This window comes from Pseudopipra pipra, chromosome 9 (genome assembly GCF_036250125.1).
Source record: "Pseudopipra pipra isolate bDixPip1 chromosome 9, bDixPip1.hap1, whole genome shotgun sequence".
NCBI classification, from domain to species: Eukaryota; Metazoa; Chordata; class Aves; order Passeriformes; family Pipridae; genus Pseudopipra; species Pseudopipra pipra.
Genome location: NC_087557.1, coordinates 28,956,401 through 28,982,022, shown reverse-complemented (window position 1 = coordinate 28,982,022; position 25,622 = coordinate 28,956,401). Strand labels below are relative to the sequence as shown.

General features: G+C 41.2%; 1 protein-coding gene across 2 annotated transcripts in view; it reads right to left on the bottom strand.

The window, feature by feature from the left end:
- Nucleotides 1–13,285, bottom strand: part of ST6GALNAC5 (ST6 N-acetylgalactosaminide alpha-2,6-sialyltransferase 5) — a 70,896-nt gene extending 57,611 nt beyond the window's left edge. Inside the window, exons 1-2 of one of the 2 annotated variants that reach the window (XM_064665517.1) lie at nucleotides 12,827–13,285; nucleotides 11,967–12,191 (exon numbers count right to left, since the gene is read on the bottom strand). In XM_064665517.1, coding sequence (XP_064521587.1) covers nucleotides 11,967–12,191; nucleotides 12,827–12,892 — 291 coding nt within the window. In that variant the 5' untranslated portion in view covers nucleotides 12,893–13,285. The remainder of the gene's footprint in view (nucleotides 1–11,966; nucleotides 12,192–12,826) is intronic. The other variant, XM_064665516.1, reaches the window with a different exon arrangement.
- Between the last annotated feature and the right edge of the window lie 12,337 nt (nucleotides 13,286–25,622).

Sequence of the window (25,622 nt, the reverse complement as noted above, 5' to 3'; positions counted from 1 at the left end):
ATTTCCAGTAGTTTTACTGACGTCAAGTACGGGGCATGAAACAAAAAATAATTGGACAGATCAATTTGTTTTCCAAGGGAAACTATTTTTTAAAGATTACTTTTGTTTTGAATTTCAAAGTCTCGGTGCTCTGCATAGAGTATACTAAAAAAGCTATTCAAAAAAAAAAGGCAAAAATCAGATGCAACCTCATCATTCACAATCACAAGGGATGGGACCCAATTTCAGCTAAACTGGAAACTGTCTCACACACTGCTCTGTTATAGCTGGTTTTACCTCTGCTCTCAGTCACAAGATTTTCCTGTGAACAATACAGTCAATTTTAAAATGTTTTTAGAACTTAAATAACTGTTGGTCCTTGGACTTAGTATGACATGGATGAGATCACCTCTTGCACCTTCAAATAGAATTAATCTTCCTTTTTTATTTGCTACAGACCATGAAAATTAACCATCATACCTTCAAGTTCAAATGTTAGGACATTAATTGTCATGTAAAAACGATTTTTTTCACATTATGCACTACAAATACGATATGTCATCTTCATAACACACTGAAAAATATCCCTAGGAAGTGGCGTAATTTAAAAAAATCATTTCTGAGAAACTTTAATAAAGCTGATGCATCGTATCATCAATCAATTTATTCTATATGTGTCTGAGAGCACTGATATAAGCATAATGGCTCTGGCTCTTTTTAGCATAAAGTCTACTTCTAAAGTGCTCCTAATGCAGCTGTTTCACTGCGTTCCACAGCAATATGAAACCTCAAAGACAGGTTTTCAGGTCCTGTGAATTGTCTCCAATGCAGATTTGATCTGAAGAGATGTGCTATTACAGGTTATATGTATAGGTATGTATAGGACTTATTGCTGCTCCATCCTGACAGCACTGAGAGCTCTCACAAGAAAGACTAAGAGCCAGCTGCACCTTCTTCTAAAGCCCAGGATGCTGCACATTCCCGGTCTTTCAGGAGAGCAGAAACACGATCCCTCCACCTGCAGGTGGGTAACAAGCTGTGAGAAGTTTCAAATCAGCACAGCTGGGAGTGAAAGGTGATTCTAAAGCCTCATTTCATTTCCCAGGCCAAAACGTCCACAAGCATAATTAAAGACACCCTGAAAGCTGTTCTGTGTTGCATAAACTGCTGCAGATCAAAAGGGATCACTGTGCTGGAAGAAATCAGACACATTAATACCAGAGATACCCTCCTGGCCTCGATATCCCTCCTCTACATCTACCAGCTGCACAAAGTACCTCAATTATGCCCTTAAACCATCAGGGAGACACCAACACTACCCCTGAGAAAGAATATTCAGCATATCTATAACTAGGTTCATTGCTTCTTTGCACTGCTACTGAGACACAAAGCAGATACAGCAAAAGTGAAAAGTTCTAGTTTTGATTCTACTTGTAAAAAAACCACAGCTTTTGGCTATTCATAAAAATTAAATCTATTAATATGATAATTACATATGGAAAGAGTAACATTAAGGCGCAAAGGCTCAGCAGTCTCTCATTAATGAAGATATTACTAAATATCCTATCAGCAAAAATTCTTCACTGACCGAAATTAAGATAAAGTCAATCAATATTTCCGAAGAAATACATATATGGTAAGAACACCAGAAACCACAAATGAAAACACAAACATTACAAATTAAATAACCCTATGCATATAGAAATAGACATGTTACAAGCAAAAAACCTCATAGCTTCATTCTCAAACATGATTTTCTAAAGCAAGGCAATTAAAATCCTTTCTTTAACAAGTATCTGCCCAGTGACAGCAGCAGATTTTGTCTTAAGTGGTGACTTAGATGACTACATCATGCTCTGTGAACCTAATTTAGTGTCTCATTTCAAACTTTGAAAACCTGATCCACAACATCATCTATCATATTAGGCTGCAGTACGAAACAGAAATTATGAAAAATAGTCTTTTGTGTCGAGTGCACGCAACACGTGGCAATCTAATGACCAAAATTTAAGTAACAAGGGTACCGTGGGTTACATTTTCCCACTGTGTAAGGCAGAATATTCTTGGCAGAGGACTGAAAATGCTCCTCTGGAGCAGATTAAGAAAACATTCAGTCATGGATTGGAAGGTTTTTGCAGGGAGATGCAAGCAAATAACTGACCGTGCCACCACACAGGCAAGATCTGCCCATGAGCCGATTGTAGGGCTCACAGAAGCTTCACAACCACACCACATGTGCTGCTGAGCCCGGGATAACAAACCCTGCCTCTCAGTCAAGCTTGTTAGTTCTGGCTTAGCGACGTGCTCAGCGCAGGGAATCCGCTGCCAGAGCAGAGCCCGGGCACCTCCAAGCAGCTCCCAGGGAGGGCAGAGAGTGCTCTCCTCCCCTGGCAAAACCCCCCACAGGCATATGCTCACACACCACGGCAGCTGGCACTCGGAAATCCCTCACTGAAGTGCCCCTTGTTATGTGCAGTCCCATTCACGTCCGAGGTGGTTCTCATGGATAATGTGAGCAATGTTGTAACAAACTGTCTCAGCCTCTGCAAGGCTCGTGAATCACTATTAAAAACAGGAAGGAAATCTGGAGCAGTGCTACAAAGAGAATACGTAAGTGGATGAAAAAGTGGAAACAGCGGTGGCTTTGACATAGGTTTTTTTATATGTAAAATGTGTTTTGGATAGTCGTCAATAGCATCAACAATGGCCATTTTATAAAAAGTAAGCGCTAAGGAAGAAATTATCTAAACAAAACACAATATGTTTTGATTTGTTTTTAAAAAAGAGGAGTTCACCTGAAATTATCCAGGCATACGCAGATGAGCTGAGGAAGGACAGGCACTAACGACTGCGTCACTCTGGTAGCTGCATTCACTCCAATGGCTGTATTTTGAGGTTTTATGCTTCTATTTTAGAGTCAACCAATATGCTGAGTTGTGTAAAACTAACCCTTTTAAAGTGGTATTAGGACTGAAATGGACAGCAACAAAATTTAGGAGCACATTTAACATTATTCTAATCTCTATGGATGTAATTTAGCCAAGTATCAGAAGGACTGACACAAAGATGCCACACTGAAAGCCAGAGCAGAGCAGGGAAGGGATAGCACAGGTTGCACCACAGCACATACTCCCTGTGAGCCCCTGAGCTCTGCACGAAGGCTGAGCATAAGGTTGGGAAAGCACTTCTCCCATGCATTTGGCCAGAAGCTTTTTCATAAGGACTGTGGACAAGTCTTGGAGATCATGTTTTCTAAACATGCCTTCTCTGTGGCCAAATGTTCAGTCTCTGCAAGTACAAGGTGTATATATTTTGGATGGCTAAAGTTAAAGAACAGCTGGTATTTCAAATGCAGTTTCAGACCCTGGCACTGCACTTGAGAGTTGCCCAGAAGTGTTTTGGGCATGTCTTTACCATTATTGCCTGGGCACTCCACATTGCTTCAGCTCATTTTGAACCCAAATGCCACAGAAAGTACAGTGCCAGCCCAGCTCCAGAAAAAATGTAGCTGCCAAAGGTCAGGATTTACTTCTCAGATACAACGTGACTACTCTGGTTTCAAACTAGCAAGCCCGTCTCAAACTACACCACCCAGACTTACTGACCCAGCCTCCCCACCCAACTTTGGAATTTCTTGCATCATTTCATCAGCCCGTAGCCCCCTGTCCGCTGCCTCAATCGTGTGCTTCTCGTTTTTTGTACAAGTCATGGGGGTGAAGTTTATTGAAACGGAATAACAATGTCCATCCACAGAGGATGGTAATGCAGGTGAGAAAGTTTGGAAGGTAACAAGCCTGGGTGTAAGTCATGCCACTGTCTGCAAAGCACAGCTTGGGGTCAAACTGGCAGGAAAGGTTTCAACCTCATGCAGGTGAACGGGTAAGCAGCACGTACTTGCTGATGAACAAAGTCTCTAGAAACTTATTTCTAAGCCAGCCACTTCTTAAGCATGACAACAGTTCTTTAACTTTCCTGAGCACAAAGCTGGGTACAGATGTACCACCTTTGCGCAAACTTGCACTGTGGAATTTTTCTTTTCTTTAGAGATAACTCTGAGACTGATGCTCTGCTGAATGTTATTATATCTACTTTTATGACCTGCTATAGCTGAGGGTAAGATATATTCTGATTTAATACTGTCCAACAGCACAAAATTTACAGAATACTTTATTTCTGCAATATTAACATCATGCCAATACCTGAGGATGCTAATAGCATACTAAAATCAAAATATATTATTTGCCTAACAAAAATGCATATTCCAAATATATCGACTGGTCACTGAGAAACATTTTCCTCTTATTTTCCAGGTTATTTCTAACTAAGCCACCCACTCTGTAATGGAAATTTTTGTACAGCTGCAAAGAATTCCTAACGTGTTGTATTCAATGACAAAGCACACATTTATATATTCTTGTTCTATGTTACTTAAAACAGTCCAGATTATTAAATCTAAATTAAGAAAACCTGATCTATGCTGCCCATATACCATATAAACCCATTACTGTTCCCTTTCCTTGGACAATGAACATTTTGCAGTAGTTCACTGCCATTGTGAAAAAATAGTCTAATCTATTAAGTATATCAGTTTGCCCTCTCTGTGTTTTAAAATAACCCAATCTTATTCTGAAGTTTTCTCACAAGGTTCCAGTAAGGATTCAGAATTTATTATTGCACTTAACATACACATTTGTGCTTCTCTTAACACTCTGTGTCTCTCTGAATACACAGCCCAGACACTGTTACCAGACTGGCCTAACCTCAGTTCAAATGGAATATTCTCTGTAGGAATGTGCATGTGTTTCTCAGTGCCCAACTCTGGCTTTCATACAGGCCATCCAAGGGCACCTCAGAGCTCCACTTCTCCATTTGTGTTTTGCACTTCTGTTGCAAACAGACTCTCTGAAGGCAGGAGGTTTCAGCTTTGACTTGCTTCCTCACTCCCTATGTGACTTTTGTTCTTAAATGTATTAGGCTATCTTCAGAATGACAATGGAGAACAATTAATAGCAGCTTCTGAACTGAAAATATTTGCTTTTCCAGCTGGTAGCAAACTTCAGTAGTTACCCTGGTATTAACACTTCAAGCTTTAACTATCAGAGCACAAGAGTGATGCCTAACGGAGATTGCTTAGGGATGAGGTGAAATGGAGTGAGGTGAATATCATGATGCTTTCACCTCACCTTCAAAGCAGCTTTTGTGCTGTCACATCTGCTTATATCAGCACCAAACGACTGCTGATTTGATCATAATTGCCCTAATTAGAAGCTCAATTAATACACTGAGTTTTCTCCCTATCAATGCCACCTCAGCATCAAGGATGTGCATACGGAGCGTTACTGAGCAATACAGGTTAAACTAAGAAGGAAGGTCACTGGGAAAAGGAAACTACCTGCACTCTATTGTTTTGAGGATATCACATAGTTAGGATGACACTCAATATCCACTTATGCCCCAGGACAAGCAGAAAGGGAGAACTTAAGGAAACTCTATTGAGAGATATCCATCAGCTGTGAGCAAAAATTACATTTCCTGTCATTGAAAATCTCATTTAGTTCAGACTTGCTTCCACCAAGGATTAAAATCCTTCAAAAAGAACACTTTGTCTTCACAGGAAGATGAAAATAGCCTAAAATGCTCACAGTGAAAGATCATGTGAAAAAGAAGTGCACAATATGGCAACTTTAAATGGTTATCAAATGTAATATACTTCAGCATATACTAGAAATACAAAGGTGGTCATTGAAATTAATGATGTAAACGAAGAGGAAAAAAAATTAAGGGGTTTTTCATGAGAGACGAGCAAATCTCAGTAGCAGACAGACTATCACCAATTCCTGCCTGGAAGTGTTTTTCATATCCATCCAATTAAGAATTTTGCATGTTCACAAAAGAAGACAGGTAAGCAGACAGCATATTTACTCATTCCTCACTCTTCACAATTTAGGATAAAGGCTGTAATCCAAATAAATCAAAAAAGGCTATAATCCAACAATCAAAAAACAGCAGTGTAAACCAAACAAAAACATCTTCATGCTTCTGCAGTTTTTCTTCAACCAAGAAAAAGAAAAAAGAACTTTCTGTCTCAGTTGTAAAAACAAGATAGCGTATTATGACCCATATATGGTATCAGATATTGCTGTGAGATGTGACTTTTTTATAATGTGAGAAAATTAAAACACCATTCTGCATCAACTGTCTTGACCTGACCAGCTACCTATTTATGTTTGTAATGAAATCCATCAACAACATTTTTTGCTGTGGTCTCTGAAATAATCTCTCTGCTTCTATTTCTATGAAAGAATAAAGCTGCATCACAAAGTGTCACAGAATACAAGGGGTAAGATCTTCACCTGGTATAAACTCCAATATTTTCTCTTGTTTTCAGTATTACAACAGTGATTTCCTCTCCGTTATCTTCTCAACCACCAATAAATGATCAGAACTAGTTTGTGATGGGGTTTTATGCATCATGTTATATTAATGACCATTTACAACACCAGGTACTAGATGCACACCAAACATCTTCCAGTTTTCAGGGACATCTCAATATTTAATAGTGTCTGTGCTCTTTTGAGACAATTTTTTAAGCAATGGATCCTGACCTCTGCCTGGACTCAGTACCCCTACTAGTTCGATTTTATCTTTAACAGTACTTATTTTAGAAAGAATTAGGCAATAGTGATAACTGCAAAATGTGACTTGTTTTTATTATCCTGATAGCTAACATTTGTGATCTCTCTCAAGCACACACTGGAGTCAGAATTCTACAAAAGATGTGTCCAACTACAAAATATGACCTTTTTCATAAAATAAATGTATAAACTGCACAGCTAACTGACACCTATGTGTAAACCTTTAAAAATATTTGAAGGTATTCTAAGCAGGAGCAGTGCCAGGCTAGAACTACTGGTTCTTTGCAGAGGTGCCAAGCAACCTGGAAAACAGAAAAATGTACCGTCATCTCCTGCCATTGTTGAGCACCCTGTATTGCACACCATGTGTTAGCACCTAGTGCACACAGAAACTGCCAAAAACTTTAGACAAGGGTCATCAAAATGAAGAACCCAATATTATGATCTGTTAGGCTGAAAGAGCAATAGCTCAGAAGTAAGAAAATATAAAGCACAGGACAGTCATTATTCAAAAGTTGGGTAAATCTGGTAAAACAACTGTCTCTGCTCTGAGTGTGTGGATATGCAGTTACATTCCCTGACTGTCATGGTCCTTTTTTTTTTTCCTCTTTAAGCTGTGAACTTTATAAGGGTTTAAATAAACCCACAGCTTATCAGAGTAAAAGGTGACTACAGTACCTTAAAATAGAAAGCCAAGAAGCCAACAAAACACTGAGCACGGGGCTTTTGTGGACTCTCACCTTGCACAGGTCTCTGACAGATGGAAGTGTCCCAAACAAGGTTATTCTAGAATAAAGTCTCCCCCTTGTGGATCTCTCACATAATAAAAGCTCCATCAAATACTTAATTGCACAGTAAAGTTTGTGTTCCTTCCTTTACAGGTAAGAATTCCAGGAGCAAACAGGAACATGTAATGAAATCATGGTACATGGTTTATTTAACTCAGTGGGCTTGATCCCACCTCGGGCAAGACAAGTTGTTTTGCTGTAAGATACTTTTGATTTAATACTTACTAAAAATAATATAAAACATGGCAAGACTCCTATCCTATTTGAAATGCACAAAGTTTACTATCCTGGAAAAAATAGTTTCCTCCAAGAGCAACTTTTTGCGTCTCAGAGATTAAGGAGCTATAGCACTATTTGCAGAATGGCTCTTCCTCAAACACTTCATTAACTACACAATTCTCTGATCTGCATTAATTTAAAGGGATCACAAAGATTTCTTTGCATATGATAATTCACATTATCATAAATTAAGAAATCATTGTGATCACTTAAATTACCATGTTGATCTCAATGCTCTTTTAAGGTACTTAAATGTTGTTCTAATAAATCATGCACTTGGTCTGCAAGATTGATTTTGATTTTTTTAAAAAATCTTTTAAGAAACAAAATTCTCGATGGCTTGAAATACCATTTAATTACATACGTGACAAACTGATATTTTATTCACAGTACCAACTGTTGAGTCAATACTGGGCAAAAAGCTTTTTAACTGTCCAGAGATATGTTCCCACATTCATTTCAGAATAGTAATATAATGGTTAAATATTTATTTCTTGCAAGTTCTGGAACAGTGCTAGGTTTCCTACTTTCATTAACAGTCTGTTATTTGTATGCAGTAATTGCTTTAAAAATATTAGCATTGTAATTTCTTGCTAGCACTGCGACAAATCAACAGAAAGGCTTATCCCCACGCCTGCCCACTGAAGAGCAGAATTCTGCTTCCCTCGATGCCAATAACAAAACCTCTTTAATTTCAGGATTACACACAAAGAATTCAGGAAAGATGTCAGTCTGACAGTCTAGGACACCTGTCCTTTCTAACTGCAGAACAGATGCAGCGCTACACCCTGTCAATGTGCCTCTGTAGGAAGCAACAGCTCCTCCAAGTAGAAGGGAAGCTGCTTCTTCTCCACTTCATTTCAGTCCTTGACCTCTCAACAGCAACCATCAGCAAACCATATTTTCTGTTCCAAATGTGAGATCTTCTAAGATGCAACATCTGGCTACTGGGAACAAAAAAAATATCCTATTTATTCGTTTCAAACATCCATCAACAATGACTGTCAACTGCTGCTGCTCTGGGACACACAGAGGAGAAATGACAAGAACCCACTTGCATCTCTGGATCCACAGCATCTCTGAACTTGTTTGTTTTAAGAGTTCAGTTCAACAGAAATTAAGTGTGCACTGCTAAACTGTGACAGGCAACTGAAGCTAAGTAAATGGGTTCTGATCTCTGATGCTTGACTCACAGAAAAATGGGCTTGCAGAAACCATGAAGGCAAAGCGCTATGAAACAAAACATTACAAACCTGACCAAGAGACAAGAAACTCCTGCAAAAAAATCTCTTCGATCCAGTAAAAAAAGAATGTTAGATATTTTGCAGTCTCTGAGGAGACTGCCTGCTTCTCTTGACAGGATGGATGAGAAACTATAATTCTTACTGAATATGAAATAAAAGGAGAAAAATAATTGGTAATTACAATATTGCAAGCTATATTTCAAAATCATTGGTACTTTACTAAGTGCCTTGATTTTCTGGTAAACAGTCTCCACACACGATCATCCACCACTACTAAATGAGCTGTATTGGTAGTAGTGACAGACATTTGTAATACATGATATTTCACAGTGTGGACAACTGTTAAATTTATTCCTGAAGAGAAATGTCTATACTGCCACATATTTACACAGCTTCTGTAAGTGTCAATCCTCACACTGTGATTATGGAGTAATACTGAGTTCTATAATACTTATCATACAGCTTTCATATACCATTGCATACTCACTCTCATTAAATGCACAACATTTGGGTGCAACACCACGAACATGAAATAAGATTTTTGTATGAAAGCAAACTATGAGATCCAGAAACAAGAACACGTTTCAGCTCCTGGATCTGTAGATCTAGACATTTAGCCTACTGGTAACTGTCACTGATGCGTGAACACATACCAAGGATGAATTTTGTGTAATGGTCATTCAGCTTCAGGTCATTCAATCTGACAGAAAATCCCAAGATTCTACATGGGAAATTAAGGAGGCTGTACTGTGAAAAATCTACCATTCACTGTCATTTCACACAGTCACCCCTCTGCTGTCAAAACAGCATGGACCATTGCTGAACTCATTCCTCCCTTACCTTTCCAAGCCTGTTGTCCTCAAACAACAGGTGCTTTTCATCTCCTTCCAGACCTCCCTCCCTGTCTCTTCACGTCCTTCTCACAGCTACAGAATTTTATCTTGCTCTCTTTATGTTCCTTAAACCTCCCTGATTCCCTCATTTTTTCTCACTATGGGCTGGACTTTCATGACACCTGCTACTCAAGCTGTCTTCTCTGCAGTTTCCAGTGTCCCACCCAAAACACACGTTTTCTGAAAACGCTTCATTGTTTCTCAGTTCTTGCAATCTCTCTCCCCATTCTCACCATCACTGATCCTGCATCCTTCTTCTCCCAAACCATCAATGCCTGTGATCTTTTGCATTCTCCATTTTTTTTTTATTCTGCAGGAAACCTCTATGTTCTGGGATTGTAAATCCATGTCAAGTACATGGATTACTAAGTGAAATTACTAAAACAAATACACTATCAAGAGTCAAAGCCCTTCTCTCCCCCATCATTCCCTTACGTTAATACAGTGCCCTCACTGCTCTGTATACCACAGTGGCAGAGCTCTCTGCATGATCTCATGTGCATTAAAATAAGACAAAGCAAGCTGGGAACACAGCAGGGATTGTGCAATATTCTTTTTGACCCACAGAAGTTATGTGGAAAAGTTATTAAACCTTCAGCAGATTATTACTGTGAGGCATGAGCTGTGTGAAATGAAACTCAGAAATGGAGTATCTGTGGGGTTCAGGCCACATTTCAATATATTAAAAAGCCAGAGAATCATCTTTCTCCAAAACACTGGGAAACATTAAAATTACCCTGGAAAATAATAAACACAGAATAGTGATTTTGAGTATGGTCTGTTAATGAGGGGTGTTTGTGAGTCAGGAGAAACCAATGTAAGTTATCAGTGTCAGAGGGCTACTCACTTATGCATCCTAAAAATCCACAGATGCCTTTTCGATTACTGCTGTTTACAGAAATCATGTGCATATATATCTACACTTATCACTACAGTCATGTTAAAGAAAAATGAAGGAATTACAAGGGGACATCTCACACAGTAGGAAGCCTGTGGCCAAACTTGCTTTATCTATAGACATTACATTTGAGAATTTCCAGGCGAACCAAGTAAGAAAGCAAATAAAGCCCACAAGGCACCATCATGTGCTATTTTTCTGTGTTAAGAGCCCTACAGATAACTCTTGCATAGAAAGTGATGCCAGAAGGAACAATAAAAATCTCTGTATATCAAAGTCACTAGTCTTCACACAGTACCTCTAAACTGAGCCCAGTAACATGTTTGACAACCTATCTTTCAGAAAGTTGTTGATCTGGATGTGAAAACATGAGAAAGTTAAGAATCCTCACTTCCCTTGCTTATTTTTTATTGAAAATTTTTACTGCAAGATGTGCGTGTACTAAACATTATCTGGGGTTTTGGCAGAGGAAGACCTTGGAGTTTCTAGATAAGTGCAACAAAACTGAACACAGCACAGAAGTAGAGGAATCTGCCTTCTCAGAAAATTCCTGAAGATCAACTGTCTCTTCAGAATGGATGTGCCACCTTGCTCACTTTATGTCACTACATCTGCCCTGCAAGCTATCAAAGCTTAGTCTGCCTATCTCTGGTAAACAGGTATTACAGTCTGACAATCCAGCCTGGTAATTCCTCTGTCAAGGGGAGGGACATAATTTTGTTCAGCACTAAAAAAATGCCCCCCAATTTCTATAATGGTAACTATGGTTGGCAACTTCTGCTTCCCAAGAGGCGGATGAAAAGGTCATTTGTGCAGGAGACATTCTTTTTGGTTTCCCATGACAAAACGAGCTAAGAATAAACACCTACCTATTGACCTTCCAGTAAATAAACTTCATTCTTTAACCCTTATGACTATCACCATAAACACACATTTGTATTGTAGCTATAGCATCCAACACCAGAAACGAAACACTTCACCCTCCCTCTTCCCCTGCGCAAGGGAGAAGACAACCAGGACCGCACAAATGCCCAACCGCAGGCTCACACCGGGTCCTGACCCCGCTAAGTCGCGCCCTCGGGGCCAGGCGCGACGGCACCCGAGGGCTGCATTAGCCAGCCCTGACAGCGGGGGCACGGCGATCCCGCCCGAGGGGGGCCCGGGCATCTCCGGGGGGCACCAGGGAGAGCTCGGCAGGTTCCCCCCGCGGGGGCCGGGAGAGAGGGGCGGTCCCGCGGCCGGCGGCTCACCTTGTGCTCCAGGACGCTGATGTATCCCTCCAGGAGGCCGGCCCCGACGGGCAGAGCCGGGTGGCGCTGGCCGCGCTCGGGGGGCCGGCTGGGCACCGCCGCCACCTGCTGCTGCCGCCGCCGCGGCTCCGGGTGGCCCCCGCCGATGCCGCCGATGCCGCCGTACATGAGCAACAAGCTGGTGCACATGGTGGTGAGCGCCAGGCAGACGGCCAGCCCGTGGCGCTGCGGGGGGCAGAGACACAGCCGGCTCAGCGGGCTCCCCGCGCCGCGGGGCCCAGCGGGGATCGCCGCTCCCCCGCCGGCGCACCCGCAAGTTTCACCCGCCAGAGACCCGGCAAAAGTGCGGCAGAACTGGGGAACCCCCTCCCTCGCCCAGCCCGCTCCCCTGCCTGCCACCCTCTCCACCAGCCCTGCTCCTTCGCCTCTCCTTCCCTCCGAGCGCCCGGCTCCCCCGCGCCTCATCCCCGAGCCGCCGTCCCCCTCTGGGCATCTCAATTCGTGCATTTTAAGGAGTGTTGGGGACTGGAGCGCTTCCCTCCGCCCAGATACCTCCAGCATCGTCCTTTAAGCAGATCGGTTTTCTATACGCTCCTTAAAACGCAAACACACACACACACACACACACACACACGCAGAACCCCGCAAACCACGAGCAAACACGAATAAAAGAAAGCAGGCGGAAAGTTCTTGGCCGCCGCCGCCGAGGTTTTGGTGGCCTCCGCGCGATCCCGAAGAGCCGGGGAAGGATGGAGCGTGTGCAGGGTGCCCGGGGCAGCCCCGCGCCTCTCTCCTCTCCTCTCCTCTCGTCCCCTCCCCGCCGCCGGAGCCGGGATGAGCAGTGCCAACAATGCACTTACCATCAGGGTCTTCATTTTGTGCGCCTCCCGGCCGCCAGTCCTCCCGCTCCCCGCTAGGCTCGGCATGGCGGGGAAGCCGCAGACATGGCTCGGCCAGGGAAGCGCCGCCGTGGCGGGGATTAGGGGGGAATTACACCCGGCCGGACCCTCGGAGCCTGCCAGAGCCGGGTCCTCGGCTGCCCCGCCTGCCTCCGCCCCCGCCTCCGCCTCCTGCTGCCGGCGCAGCGGCGACTTCAGGGCAGGTGGAACTTAAAACTTCTGCCTCCCGCTCCGCCGCTGCTCCGCCGGCGGGCACCGGGCAGGGCTTTCCTCTCTCCCTCCCTCCCCCTGCCCAGGCCTCCGTCCTGCCCCTGGCACCGGGGCACGACCCTCACGGCACGTTATTTGTATTTTTCCCAGCGTGAAATTTTCCCGTTCTCCCACCGCTAGCCGGGTTTCCTGGAGCTGGCGGCGTTCAGGCAATACTTTAAATTCACGTTAGTGAAAAAAAAAAAAAAAAAAATCGACGCCCTCAAACTCCTTGCGCGGCGCTGACAACACCCTTTCACACAACCTTTCCCGAGCTCTAACAACCGGCTTCAAACCCTTTTGACAGAAGCTTTCTTCGTTTTCTAAAGCAAATCTGACAGACTTGTTCCCCGTGCCATCTCTGGTTTCTGAAGGCGGACATTTTCCCAGTCTCACAAGCAGCCTTCTAAACTTCTTTATTCTTTATTTGTTTGTGTTAATGGTGTTCAGTTCAGTTGTGAAAACTTTGTTAGCAGACCTCATAACACGTAGACTTTTTGCTCTGGAAATTCCACGTTTATAAATATACCCCTTCTAAACAAGCCATTTTAAGGTTGATCTCTTACGAAGTTATTAGACTGACAGCATTTTTAAAATAATCTATCTCCTAATCATGAAGTTATTTCACTTGAAACTACTCATGGAAATAATAGTTCTAATATATGGCTTCACATCTAACCCACAGCTATATAGTATTAAAAATTACATTAAGGAGAAAACTATCAGCAGGGTAACTCAACCATGGTCACAATAGCAGCTTTCTCAAGGCTGGAATTGTCATTGAAATCCATTTTTTATCTTTACTAATTCATTGGAGGACTAACAGTGAAACAAGTGCCATCTCTAGCATGGGCACAGCACGCAGCATTTAGTGCCTTTTAAGAAAGTAAAAAAGAAACAAGAATGTATGGTACGTCAGCAGATAGAGCAGTAAACACGCTTTATCATTTCACAGAAGAATGCCATATTGCACACATGCTTGCTATTTATTCAGTTTGTGAGTTTGGTTTCAATAGTACCAGTTGTTAAGACAAACGGAGCAATATAAGAAGAATCTTATCTGGTCTTGGTAATTCTTTATTATGTGGTTGCACTTGACACTCAAATTAGTGAAACAAAGGGCCAACTTGATGAATCATTGAAAGCAAATTATCTGTGGCTCTCCAAGGCTTCCTGCAAGAGACTACAAAAGGCAGCTCATGCATTTTACAGTGCTGTTTCTCAAATACCAGCAAGCAGGTTGCTGGTGACTGACCTTTCTGCGCCTTTCTAATATATTTTACCATGCCGAAGTGAAGCATCATTTTTGTGATTTAGACTCATGGCTGTGTGTTAGACATCTGTTACACAGTATGTCTGACCAAATTCATTAAACTTATGGGTTTTGGTAGAATAGGCTGATTTAAAAATCTACTGATTAAGGAGACAAACTAAATTTTCTAATTTAATGCTTGACTTGAATAATGTCCAGCTTTCTGCTCATCAAATATTTAATTAGATTGCCATGTTGGTCATAGACCGTATTCTTGGCAGTCAAATGCTCACTGAAACAAATACAGTAGTGTAATGTAAATCCTACGGAGGTTTTTGTGTAAGCATGGGAACTTTAGAAATCGTCTGGAAAACAGCCCAGCTATTTAATTTAATTTAAAATTCCTATGAACTAATAGTTCTAGCTGTCTGGAGGTTTGTTTTTTTAACACTGTTGGAGCCTGTATACATGTAGATATGAATCTGTATACCCAATAGTTAGACTTGCAAGAAGAAGAACACAGACTGAACTTATAAGCATTTAATCAACTTGGAAACGAGTCAATACAGAAAACTCCTTAAAGTCCATCTGACTTCCTGCTTCAACCAATTTATTTTCTATATGCAAGGGATACTGAACATCCTCCTTAGAGCTGGGGTAAAGACAGATTAAAAAATAAACAGCTGCTTTCCCTAGCACAGAAGAAAAAATGGCAGAGCGATAGCAAAGTCTGACTGAGGAGAGCCTTTCATCTGCATGGAAGAGACTGGATTGTCTCCTCTCCCAATTTACCCTTCTCATTTTCACCTTTCTGGTAGCTACAGGCTGACAAAATAGTCATATGGAATAAAAATCTGCTTGTGGCAGCTTCAGGAGGACCTAAGATGCTAATGATAACATAAAAATCCATGTAGAGTGAGAAATCCCTGTAAGAAGTAGTGGTGCAGATAGAGACAAAGCTCTAAAAACTGACAATGGACTTGGAGCAGCAGAGTCCTTTCACTGATGCCTAAATAAAACTGCTTAAACAGCAACTTCCCCTGAGCTGTCTGGATGAATGAAATAACTACCTTTTTATAATGCGTTTTAGCCCAGATTGTCTTTCAGAGGTTCCCTTAGGGAGATATAAAATAGCCCTTTCAAACTGGGGCTGATTTCTCATGAAGTTCATGTAGAGACAACATAGCATAATTTACACCTTAATATAATGAACAATTATAAACCTCCTTCCCACATTATGGTTGGCCTGGACTGAGTGCTGGAGTGGGGGAGCCTCTGTGCCAGTGCACCTCAGCAGCTGGTAGCCAAACTATTCAGTGTGCGTTAGGATGAGGGCAGTGGCTGGTGTGTTGGTGATCCAGAGGTTGTTTGCCAGGACATTTTCCCTGAGTGCACTGTCTACTTTCTGTGTGACTCCAGCAAACCCTGCTCTGAACCTCCCTGTCCCTCTCTCTTTCCCACCACAAGGCAGGGTGTTTGCATGTGCAGCCAGTACACAGAATGCCTCCAAACTGGAAGCTGCAGCTACCCTTCAGCCCTGTCACCTCCTCAGAATGAAAGCCCAGACAGTCTTAAATGTTTAATTATTTTGTGACTCATTGATGGCAGTGTGGCTCCTTTGCTGGGAAAAAAAAAAAAGATAATGTTCTAGAGAACTGATTTAGATCTGTGCCTAGTTTTAAACAGAGTAAGAAAGAGGAAGCTTTTGTTTATATACTACCCTTCACAAAAGAGTGAGAAGAAAAGGGATCTGGTGTGATATAAGTAGTTAAACTCTAGGTGAGTTCTGTGTGTCACTCTGCAGGAGTGCTGAAAGCACTTAACTACATTCCCATCACGCTATGTGTATGTGTTTTTCAGAAAAATATTGGTGATAGAAGTGCTTAAAATAGAATGGAGGGGAGAGGCTAATTGTGTCAGGACCACTTTGATATCCCTATGCCTTTGAAATGAAGAATTTGAGTTACTAAGATTCTATAGATGGCTAAACATGAGAAAATATTTTTTAAAAATTTAAAACGAATCTCAAAGTGACTCCTGTTAAAGTTGCATCATTTTGTCCTTTCCATTATATCCTGAGGTTTGTGAAGCCCTGGATCTGTCTTCTCAAGAATGACTCACTGGAATTACCTTCTACAGCCATTTTATCCCTCTCTGCTTGCTGGGGCAAGGAGCTCACTAGGAAGTATAAAGCTCTCACTTCTGCAGCCTCATGAGGTATGAGCTTAAACCATGATCACTAGTGTAGAACAGAATATTGCTTGTCCTGGGCCTGCAGCCAGTGACATTTGTGTGGATGGCTGGGAGTGCCACATTTCAGAGGGGACAAGTAAGCGGTTTTTGACTGACTACCTAGAAAAATGAGACTAAAGGTGCTAAGGAGGTTGGAATATGATGGAAGTTTGTGTGGATTAATGGACAGCAGGGCAGTCAAAGGTATATAGGGAATGAAATATATCACACTGATATCACCTCCCTGTGTTGTTTTATTATTTATGTATATATGAAATTTTAACCTCTTTTTCCTAAAAGAAGGGGCTGCGTTTTTGCATTGCAAACACAACCAATGGAAAACATTCAGCAGCCATAAAGTAATGAGCCTACACTATAGATTTTTCAAACTGCCCAGTGATTCATGAAATGCTTTTTGAAACTGAAAATATGCATTGAGGATTGGTCAAAAAAGGTAGAAACGATATTATAGATCAGTCAATACTGTCTCTCCTTTATGAGAGCAGGCTGCCTTTGAACTTCTGACAGAAGCAAACAGTGATAGATGCATAAAGAAATGAAATATTGCATGGAAATAGAAGTGCAAATGAAAACAGAAGGGGGAAATAGTGAGATAAGATCTGCTGAATCTGCTGCTTTTTTCTTTCTTATTTCTTAGTTTTCTCCCCAATTTAGGAAGCATGAATATAGGTATTGGGTGTTTCAGAAACAATGTTTAGCTCAACTGAATGGACTCATCTGCTTTAAAACCACACTTTAAACACTGTGCTTCATTCTAATCACTTTTTTGGAGGGGAAGTTCAATAAGACATATCCTGCAATATACAGCGTACTCAAAATTCCACTTCTAAAATCAGAAACTTTGAAGATTAAGAAATTGGCACAGGAGGCTACAGATGGAGGGTACCCAGTACCACTTGTGGAAGCCACAGGATGACCAGAAACTGTTCTCCACGGCCTTTTGTTTTACCATTCACTACCAAAACAAGAGAAGGAAGATATACACCCTGTCTATAAACAGAGCACAGATTTAACATATGGACTAAAGCAACTGAGAACATAATTACTACAATTTGGTAAAGGATTGGATACATTTGAATATTCTGGAGATGTCTTTGCTGTAATTTAAGGGATCTCAACAGGATCATGAATGCCTCAGTTTTCAGTCTGAATGCTTGTTCCTTTGCAGAGAAAAACTACAGCAACAGGAAGTCAAACTGTTAAATGGAACAGAATTTCTAAACTTCAAAATAAAATTGTCAAGCAGATAGAAGACATGAAGCATTAGAGGAAAAAAGGAAGCAAAGAAGGATAAGTGCTCATTATGGATTGGTTTGCAGTTCTTTATGTATTATTAGAGAGTCGATAGAAAACTCTCCTGCTATTACTAACACAAACATCACTTATGATGACAGCCTGAACAACAACTGTGGCAACAAGGGGATCCATTAGCATCAAACTGAAAAGGCACAGTCACAGAATCAAGTAAAGTCCTTCAGTGGCCAAGCTATATAGATCTTATTTTGATAATAGCTACTGTTCTTATTATGTTTATAGAAACCATCTTTACTATCCACATGGTATATTGCTATATAAGCACATATGCTAATTCAGAGCAATAAATCACTGTACAGTGTGAGAATAGCTGTCACTGACTCCTGTCATACCTCAGAAATTTCATCCTTGAGTCCTGCATGCTCCCAAAATTACGTAGTGGCCATCTTTGTGATGTATAAATTTCTTCCATTTACCCAGCACACTCCAGATACAGATACCTAAATGAAGCTTTGGGGCTTTGACCTTACTGCTGAGAGGTCCTGAGTACTCTTGTTTCCCAAAGAAGTCGACAGTAATTGAAGGAGGGTCTCAGGTGAGCTGCCTGTTAAAGACAGTGTGGTTCTAGCCATCTGGGGACAGACTAGGCCAGCAGATATCAGGGATCACGGGCCCAGGGTGCAGTCATTTTAAAGAGACAGTGGCCACGGTTCTGTAGCTTGCTTGGTTAATTGCAAATGAACATGGGATGTGAATCCACAAGAGAGTACAGAATGGCTATAAAATTATTTCCTGTATCCAGATTGGGTCCTGCAAACCACCCCGGAAAAAGTCTTCTAGCCAGGATGAACAAGCACTGTAGGAACCAGCTTGAAACAGTTGGGAGAGTTTCTTCACTGCAATAGCTGCCTAACTGAATGCTTCAAACCAGCTGCTAAACCAGATAGATGGTTTTCCCTTGTGATGTACTGTGTCCTTGTTTAAACATTTCTGCCATATTAGTGATATTTGTCACTCTTAACCAAATACAGAAAACAAGTCTTCTCTATTTCATGCTGGGTAGATATCCTGGGTGTCTACTGGCATCCTCAAATCACAGATTTAGAGCAAATCCATGGCTATATACACTCATTTTTCTTTCTTACACTTCAGGGCAGAGGACCAAGTGCAGCTCAGCTGCAGAGCTGGATCCAACATTTCCTGCAGCAGCTGTACCTTCCTTTCTTTGAACTGCTATTAATACTTGTTATCACATTCCCTAGCCTTTGTCACCGCCACCTGCCTCGTGCTTTTTATTTAAGTGACAGAACTTTAAAAAATCCTGTACTTTTCCCAGTTATGGTATATATTTTATTCAAGGTGATGACTATATATCTTTTCTCTCCCATAAAATACAGTGCCAGGAACATACTAACTCCAGCTTTGCTGCAGTACTTTTAATGTCATCTGATTATTTCCTTGGTGGGAAATGCATTTGGCCTCAAACACTCATATTTATCTATTTACTTTATTTTTCCTTTTTGTTTATGATTTTACTTTAGAAGGGATTACTTTGATGTCCTTTAATCTACAATATTTTTTGTTTTTATGGTAAATATCTCATTTTATTTGTTACCAAGAGCCCCCGCATTCTGTAAGGTTTGTTCAGTCTTGCGTGTGCTCGGCACTTGAAAGGTGAAGCTTAAGCTCTGTAGGGCATGTGCTGTTTCTGTCCTGACTTCAAATAAATGAGGCCTTAGGCCATTTATGGTTTAGACCATAAATTCAGATGTCAAAGGAACAGGTGGTAACGTGACACAAGCTGTTCTTGCTCATTGTATGAGTTTCCTCTGCTCAGTCTCCCACCGCTTCATCTCTGTCACAATCCCGAATTGCTCTCCAGCAACGGTTCCTCTGTTCTGGCGGGTTCAGTTTCTGACCACTGATAAATGAGAGCTTCTCTGTTTCTAAGCGGTATCAGCCTGGAAAATGTGGAGCTTGGAATCTGAAAGCATGTCTATACTGGCACATTAACTCAGGCACAGAACTGCATTCCTGTGACTGGAGCCTTCTGGGATAAAGCTGGCTCACCTCGCCCAGCCTGGAGCCCGTGCAGAGCAGCTCCAACCCATGAACTGGGCTGAAGTACTGTGGGTTGTGGTTCAAGAACTTGCAAACAGTTAAAGAAGAAGCAAAGCTTAGCAGAGAAGTGAATAAATGGGTGTGGTGTGTTAGTATAAAATAATGTAATAGTTGCTCAATGTTTGTTTGGTCACTGATTTTGGGGACTGTCTTGGTATATATTTTGATATTGTGCTGGTAAGCATGGACAGTGTTGGACTTTCTTCCTAAGTGAGAAGGAATTATGTACCAGTGTTGTTTGTGTAACTGGCTCAATCATTTTAGTCAAAGAAACTATTGACTGTGTCCATTTCTTTGGATCCTCAAAAATTTTATCCTAAGCACTATTCATATTCAAGCATTGTCTACACACTAACTTGTCCTCACACGATCCATGTGGCCTCATCCCTATTTCCAGAAGACAGTTGTGTAGTGAAGGTAAGGAATGCTGCTCACTCAGCTCCAAGATGTCACCTCATAGCTATGGATATTCAGTACCTTTGGTATCGAGGCCCACAAAGCCTGAAGTTGGGCATGGAAAATTAGAAGGCTGTTTTAGAAATCTGAACATTCTTGACTTCTTGAAACCAGGAGTTCTTATTTCTCAGCATCACCTGAGGATTGCTGCAATAGCAACCTCTCCCATCTCAGCTTGAAGAAAGTTTCAAATAAAATTGGGCAAAAAGAGACCTCATATAAATGCTGGCTTGGAAGATTTCTTGACTCTGAATCTGCACATTTCTAGCTACCATAATTTATGAAGCCTCACAGTCTCTCCTGAATTACCACCAGCAGTTATCAAAAGCTGGTGAGACACATTGGAGGCCAGCGGGCATCAGAATAAAATGTGTTTTCTCCACTCTTCCCCAGAAGACGAGGATGGGCTGTGCACAGGCTCATTTCATGAGAAACTGAGCCAGCCTCTGTTAGCAAATGTGCTGGGCATATGGTCCCACTCTGGGTTTCAGTTTCCTTTCCTCAGCTCTCAGGACAGCAAGGCACAAGATGCTACAACAAATTATGCAGACCTGAACCAGAAACATCCCGGGGCCCACGATTACTGCAGCACTTTCAAAGTGCCCTGTTGACACCTGACAAAAACTTCCTCAAATGCCCCTTCCCTCTGCCCCCCATCTTCAACTAGAACCATTTGCACTAATTTCATTGTTTTTCTTTTAACTTTCTCTTGTCCAGTCATTGAGTAGCTGGACTAGATCCTCCCTGGCTACTCTTTCCTACCATCTGCTCCACCATGTACCCACCCAATCCAATCCATGCAGAGGTCCATGATGTGACTGGCTAATGATGGCTCTGCTTGGCAAGTTGCTTTCCCACAGAGCACTGGCTGATTGCCAGCACAGCTACTTGTCTGTAGCTGTATTATTACAGCATGTCTTTTTGATTAATTAGAAATACAGTACTGTAAGTTTTAGTTTCACAGTCTGGCTATTATTAACTAATATCCAGGAAAAAGACTGTCTATTCACAGCTTTACATATTTGAAGGGAAGGGATTAGAGTAGGGCAAAAAGAGTATATGCAGCAAATATGGAAAACAGTGCAGGGTGGGAAGCACTTTGAAGGGTGTGTCAGGGATAAACAAGGTCTTAGACATCATCACAGACAGTCAAGCGAGATATTAAGAAAAGTATTAAGTCTGATCTGCACAGTTTCACTCACACAAACAGAAATGAAAGCTTTGGGGCCTAAAGCTGCCCATGGCTGCTGACATTTCAAGCCAGCTAATTAGGATTTAGCAGAAGAAGTAGAAGATGGTACACTGAGAAAGCCTAGTATGCAATAGATGCTCCCCAACCATACCTAATGTAAGTGAAATATCACTTCTGAATCTCAATAAAATGGTGTAAAGGGAAATAACATCTCTACTTCTCCCTGCCTGGAGCTCAAGATCCACGAAGAGGGAGGCTGTGTATTCAAAACTGTGTGAATAAAATATGTTCCTAAACTCAAACCTAAGTATTTCTGTATAAAGATGTCACTACCAGCATGCTGTGCTGTCTTGAAAATACAGCTCTTGATCTAAGCTGGATCTCTGTCTTATCTTTCTTCTCACTCAAAGCTGCTTAGTCTTTGTGTACACGTGGACTGACCTATCACTTTTATAGTCTATTGCTATTGAATTGTTCATAAATCTTGTAATCATTAGACAAGGTTAGCCTTCACATTTCAAAAGGGGAAAAGGGGAACCTTTTTACCTTTTTTTTTTTTTTTTTTTTTGGCCAGCTGATGGTGGCTGTTTTTTTTCATCTTTGTAACGCTACATTATGCAAACCAGGTGCTGACCAGCAGATACTTCACAGACTGAAGGGTGCTGATTGTGGCAACATTGAAACAGGCTGGAACATATACCAGTATAGGATACATAGATCGCTTTTATTCCTAAATGCAGGTATTAACAAATTGGCAAAGTTATTGGCCAATTGACTCAAGGTATAAGCATTAAAATAATTCATCCTGAACAATGCGTGGTTTTATTTTATGTTTAGTACAGTAGGCTCACCTGCACGAATTTGCTGTGCTTATTTAATATCCTCTTTAAGATGAAAAATGATGCCAGTCCTGTGGTAATAGCATCTTTTGACGCTGAGAAAGCATTTCACTGGATTGAATGGCAGTTTCTCTTTCCTATGATGGAAATTTCAGAATTTGCTGTAAAGGTATTGCATCAGTTCCACTGTTCTGAGCAAGGATGCATACTAATGTCACCACACTATCTCAATTTTGACTTTCGAGGGAGACTAGTCAAGGGTGCCCACTATCAGTGCTATTTTTGCTAATAGAAGCAAACCAATCTTTAAAAGACTAGGGAGATTGGGTGGAGACTCTAAAGTAGAATCCATTAGAGCTGAGAGCTCCTATTTGCAGAGCTGTGCTTAAAATAGTGTCCATTCTGTTATATGTTTGTAACCTTTTGGAGACACTGAAAGAGATTCTGCAGGGAGCTACAGTTCCTAAACATCTTCCAAAAGACACAGTGGATTAGGATTCAGCTAAAGATTTTGGAGCTGAAGTGATGATAACCGTGGAACTGCTCTGAGTCCCTCGCTAATCATTAAACTGAAAACTCACAAGTCTGAGGACCCTCACAATGGACTGCATGGGGTACAGTGGGGCTTCCAGTGAAAAAATACTTCACACTTGGATTTTCAGATGATTTTATGAAGGAAGAATTCTTTAGAAGTATTATGGACTGTTCTCCCATGCTGTGATCACTGGGGCGATCTAAGGAAAAAGCGTCTCCTCCCCTTGCAGTAAGACATATCACCATGAAACAAAAAGGACAAATCCTTATGAATTCTCCAAAGGCTAGACAACTTCTTTATTAATTTTCTTCACTGTTTGAGACAGTCAGACAGAAGCACACCAGCAGTATTAGAATGAATAAGCCTTTGTCTCTACAAACAGAAAGAAAATACCTTCAGTCAAACCAGGTGTCATGTGAGCAACTGTAGTACAGGCCCTTCCTCCATTTCCTGGCTTCCTGCTTCTCCACATCAAATATCAAAACCCTCTTCTATGATATTTTTGACTTTTCTTGTACTGCTTTCCTGCATTTTGTTCACATTAATGAAGCTGAGAGAACATCCTACCCCCCCCCCACTGGTGCTCTCCAGTTCACATCAACCCTTACCTGAGTCTTTCCCATCGCCGGCTTTTGTTGCTGTTCTCTCACGCACCAGATGAGCTTGGAACTTCTTGCAGATAGATGTTGGCAGAGATCCTTCCACTGCCAGCCCACTTAAAGCCATAACCTGTAACCTTCACCCCAGTCTCAGTGCTGCAGATTTGGGCAGCTGGAATTAGTCCCTATGGCAACAGAGAAACCTGCCAAGTACAGGTGAAATGCTGAGAGGTACCTGATAAAACTAACTAAGCAGCTGGTTGCCATTTATCACAGGCTTCTGCAATTAAGTCTAATCAGATCATCATCCCCACTATGAGAAAGATTGCAGATAATGCTGCATGGCCAATGAAAGACATTTTTGGGGTGGAATGTAATCCCTATGGTAGTACACAGGAGAACCAGATAAGGTGATGGAACATTTAGTTGGCCCTGAAATCAGCAGTGTCTAAATGTTTCTAGTTCTTGGTCACCCTTGCCTTTCAGTAGCAGGCTAAACTGAGGTATTAAGAAGGAGAACTAATCTAAAGTTCTTAAATACTAGTTTTCCATTTTCATGCCATAAATAATATTGCAACTGCAGGAACTTTTTGAGAGTTCATTACTCTTATTTTCCTCTTAAGTTATTAGGATTTATGGACTTATAACAGGTTCAAATACATGGTGCTGTAAATTAAATACACATCAAATCAAACATCCAGGAATAAAGTTATCTAGTTACAAATTCACTAAGTGCTTAGAAATGAAATACAAAATCAGTAAATAAAATTTAACAAATGTAAATTGAAAGGCAAAATGAACTCACTCTGATGAGTTAATATAATTCCCTTATGGAATGCTAGTTTCCATACTATAATTAATTTTAAACACTAAACCAGTATGTCTGGTTTTTGATAATTATAAAAATGCACTCATCCATGTCCTTGAAAATTATTAATATTTATCATAAGAAATGTCCTGTAGACATTAAGAATCAAGGGAGACAGCATTTTCAGCAAATTCTTACACAGCTTTACTAAAACAATAATGGAGTTTTAAATACCTGTGAGTCCAAACCAGAGAGACATATTGGGCTAAATCCTCCAACCTCCTCCCTAGCATCTACCTCATAAATCACAGGGCAAAACTTGTACTGAATCTCAAAATCAAAGATTTCAGACTAAGTATCCTACGTGCTCCCTTCATTCCTGTTCCACTGCGGGGAGCCAAGAGTATCAAGTCTTCTAAAGGGATGAAGCCATAATGATTTTATAAAAAGATTATGGAGGCCCCTGTAGTTCTCTTTCCATTCAGGGATAACTTCAGTGATAAGGAAACTGCATCATGACACTTTTTGAGTTACTTCTCCGACATTTCAGCAACACTGATTATTTGTAGTTATGTTCATAGGTATTTTTAAGCCTCTCAGCTCGTTTGGACCTAAAGCTTCACACTTGTAGGAACTCAAACTCAAATTCATCATCAGTAGCAACAAGATACTTCCCTTAAGTCAGTGGGGTCAATGGGTCAGACGCATGCAATCCAGTTACATGTTGGCTTACTGGTTATGATAAACCTGAAAACCAGAAACTGCAACCAAATATGACTCATGGCATTTTGCAGTTTAAAAAAATCAGGTTCCATCGTAGTTTCTTTTCCATTAGGAAAATCTAAACTCACATATCTCTCTAATTACTGAAATGAAATTTGGCCAGAATGTGCTTTCCTTCAAAATATTTCCCAATCCAGAGACAGGAAATAGCAATTTCGTGGAACAGCTGATTCTAACATACACACTAACTCACATGTGTATATCTACCTATCTGTCTATCTACCTACCTATGTGAGTATAGATATAAAAACATCCTTGGCTGATAGGTTAGCTCCTAAACTTTAGATAATTTGAGTGAGGAAGCAGAAACTCAGCCATAGTAGCAGCAAGTATTACAATAGCAATGATCAATAGAACTCATTGTCCCCTTGCAAAATTATAGGCAAGCATCAGTTTACATGTTCATGGATTGGTGG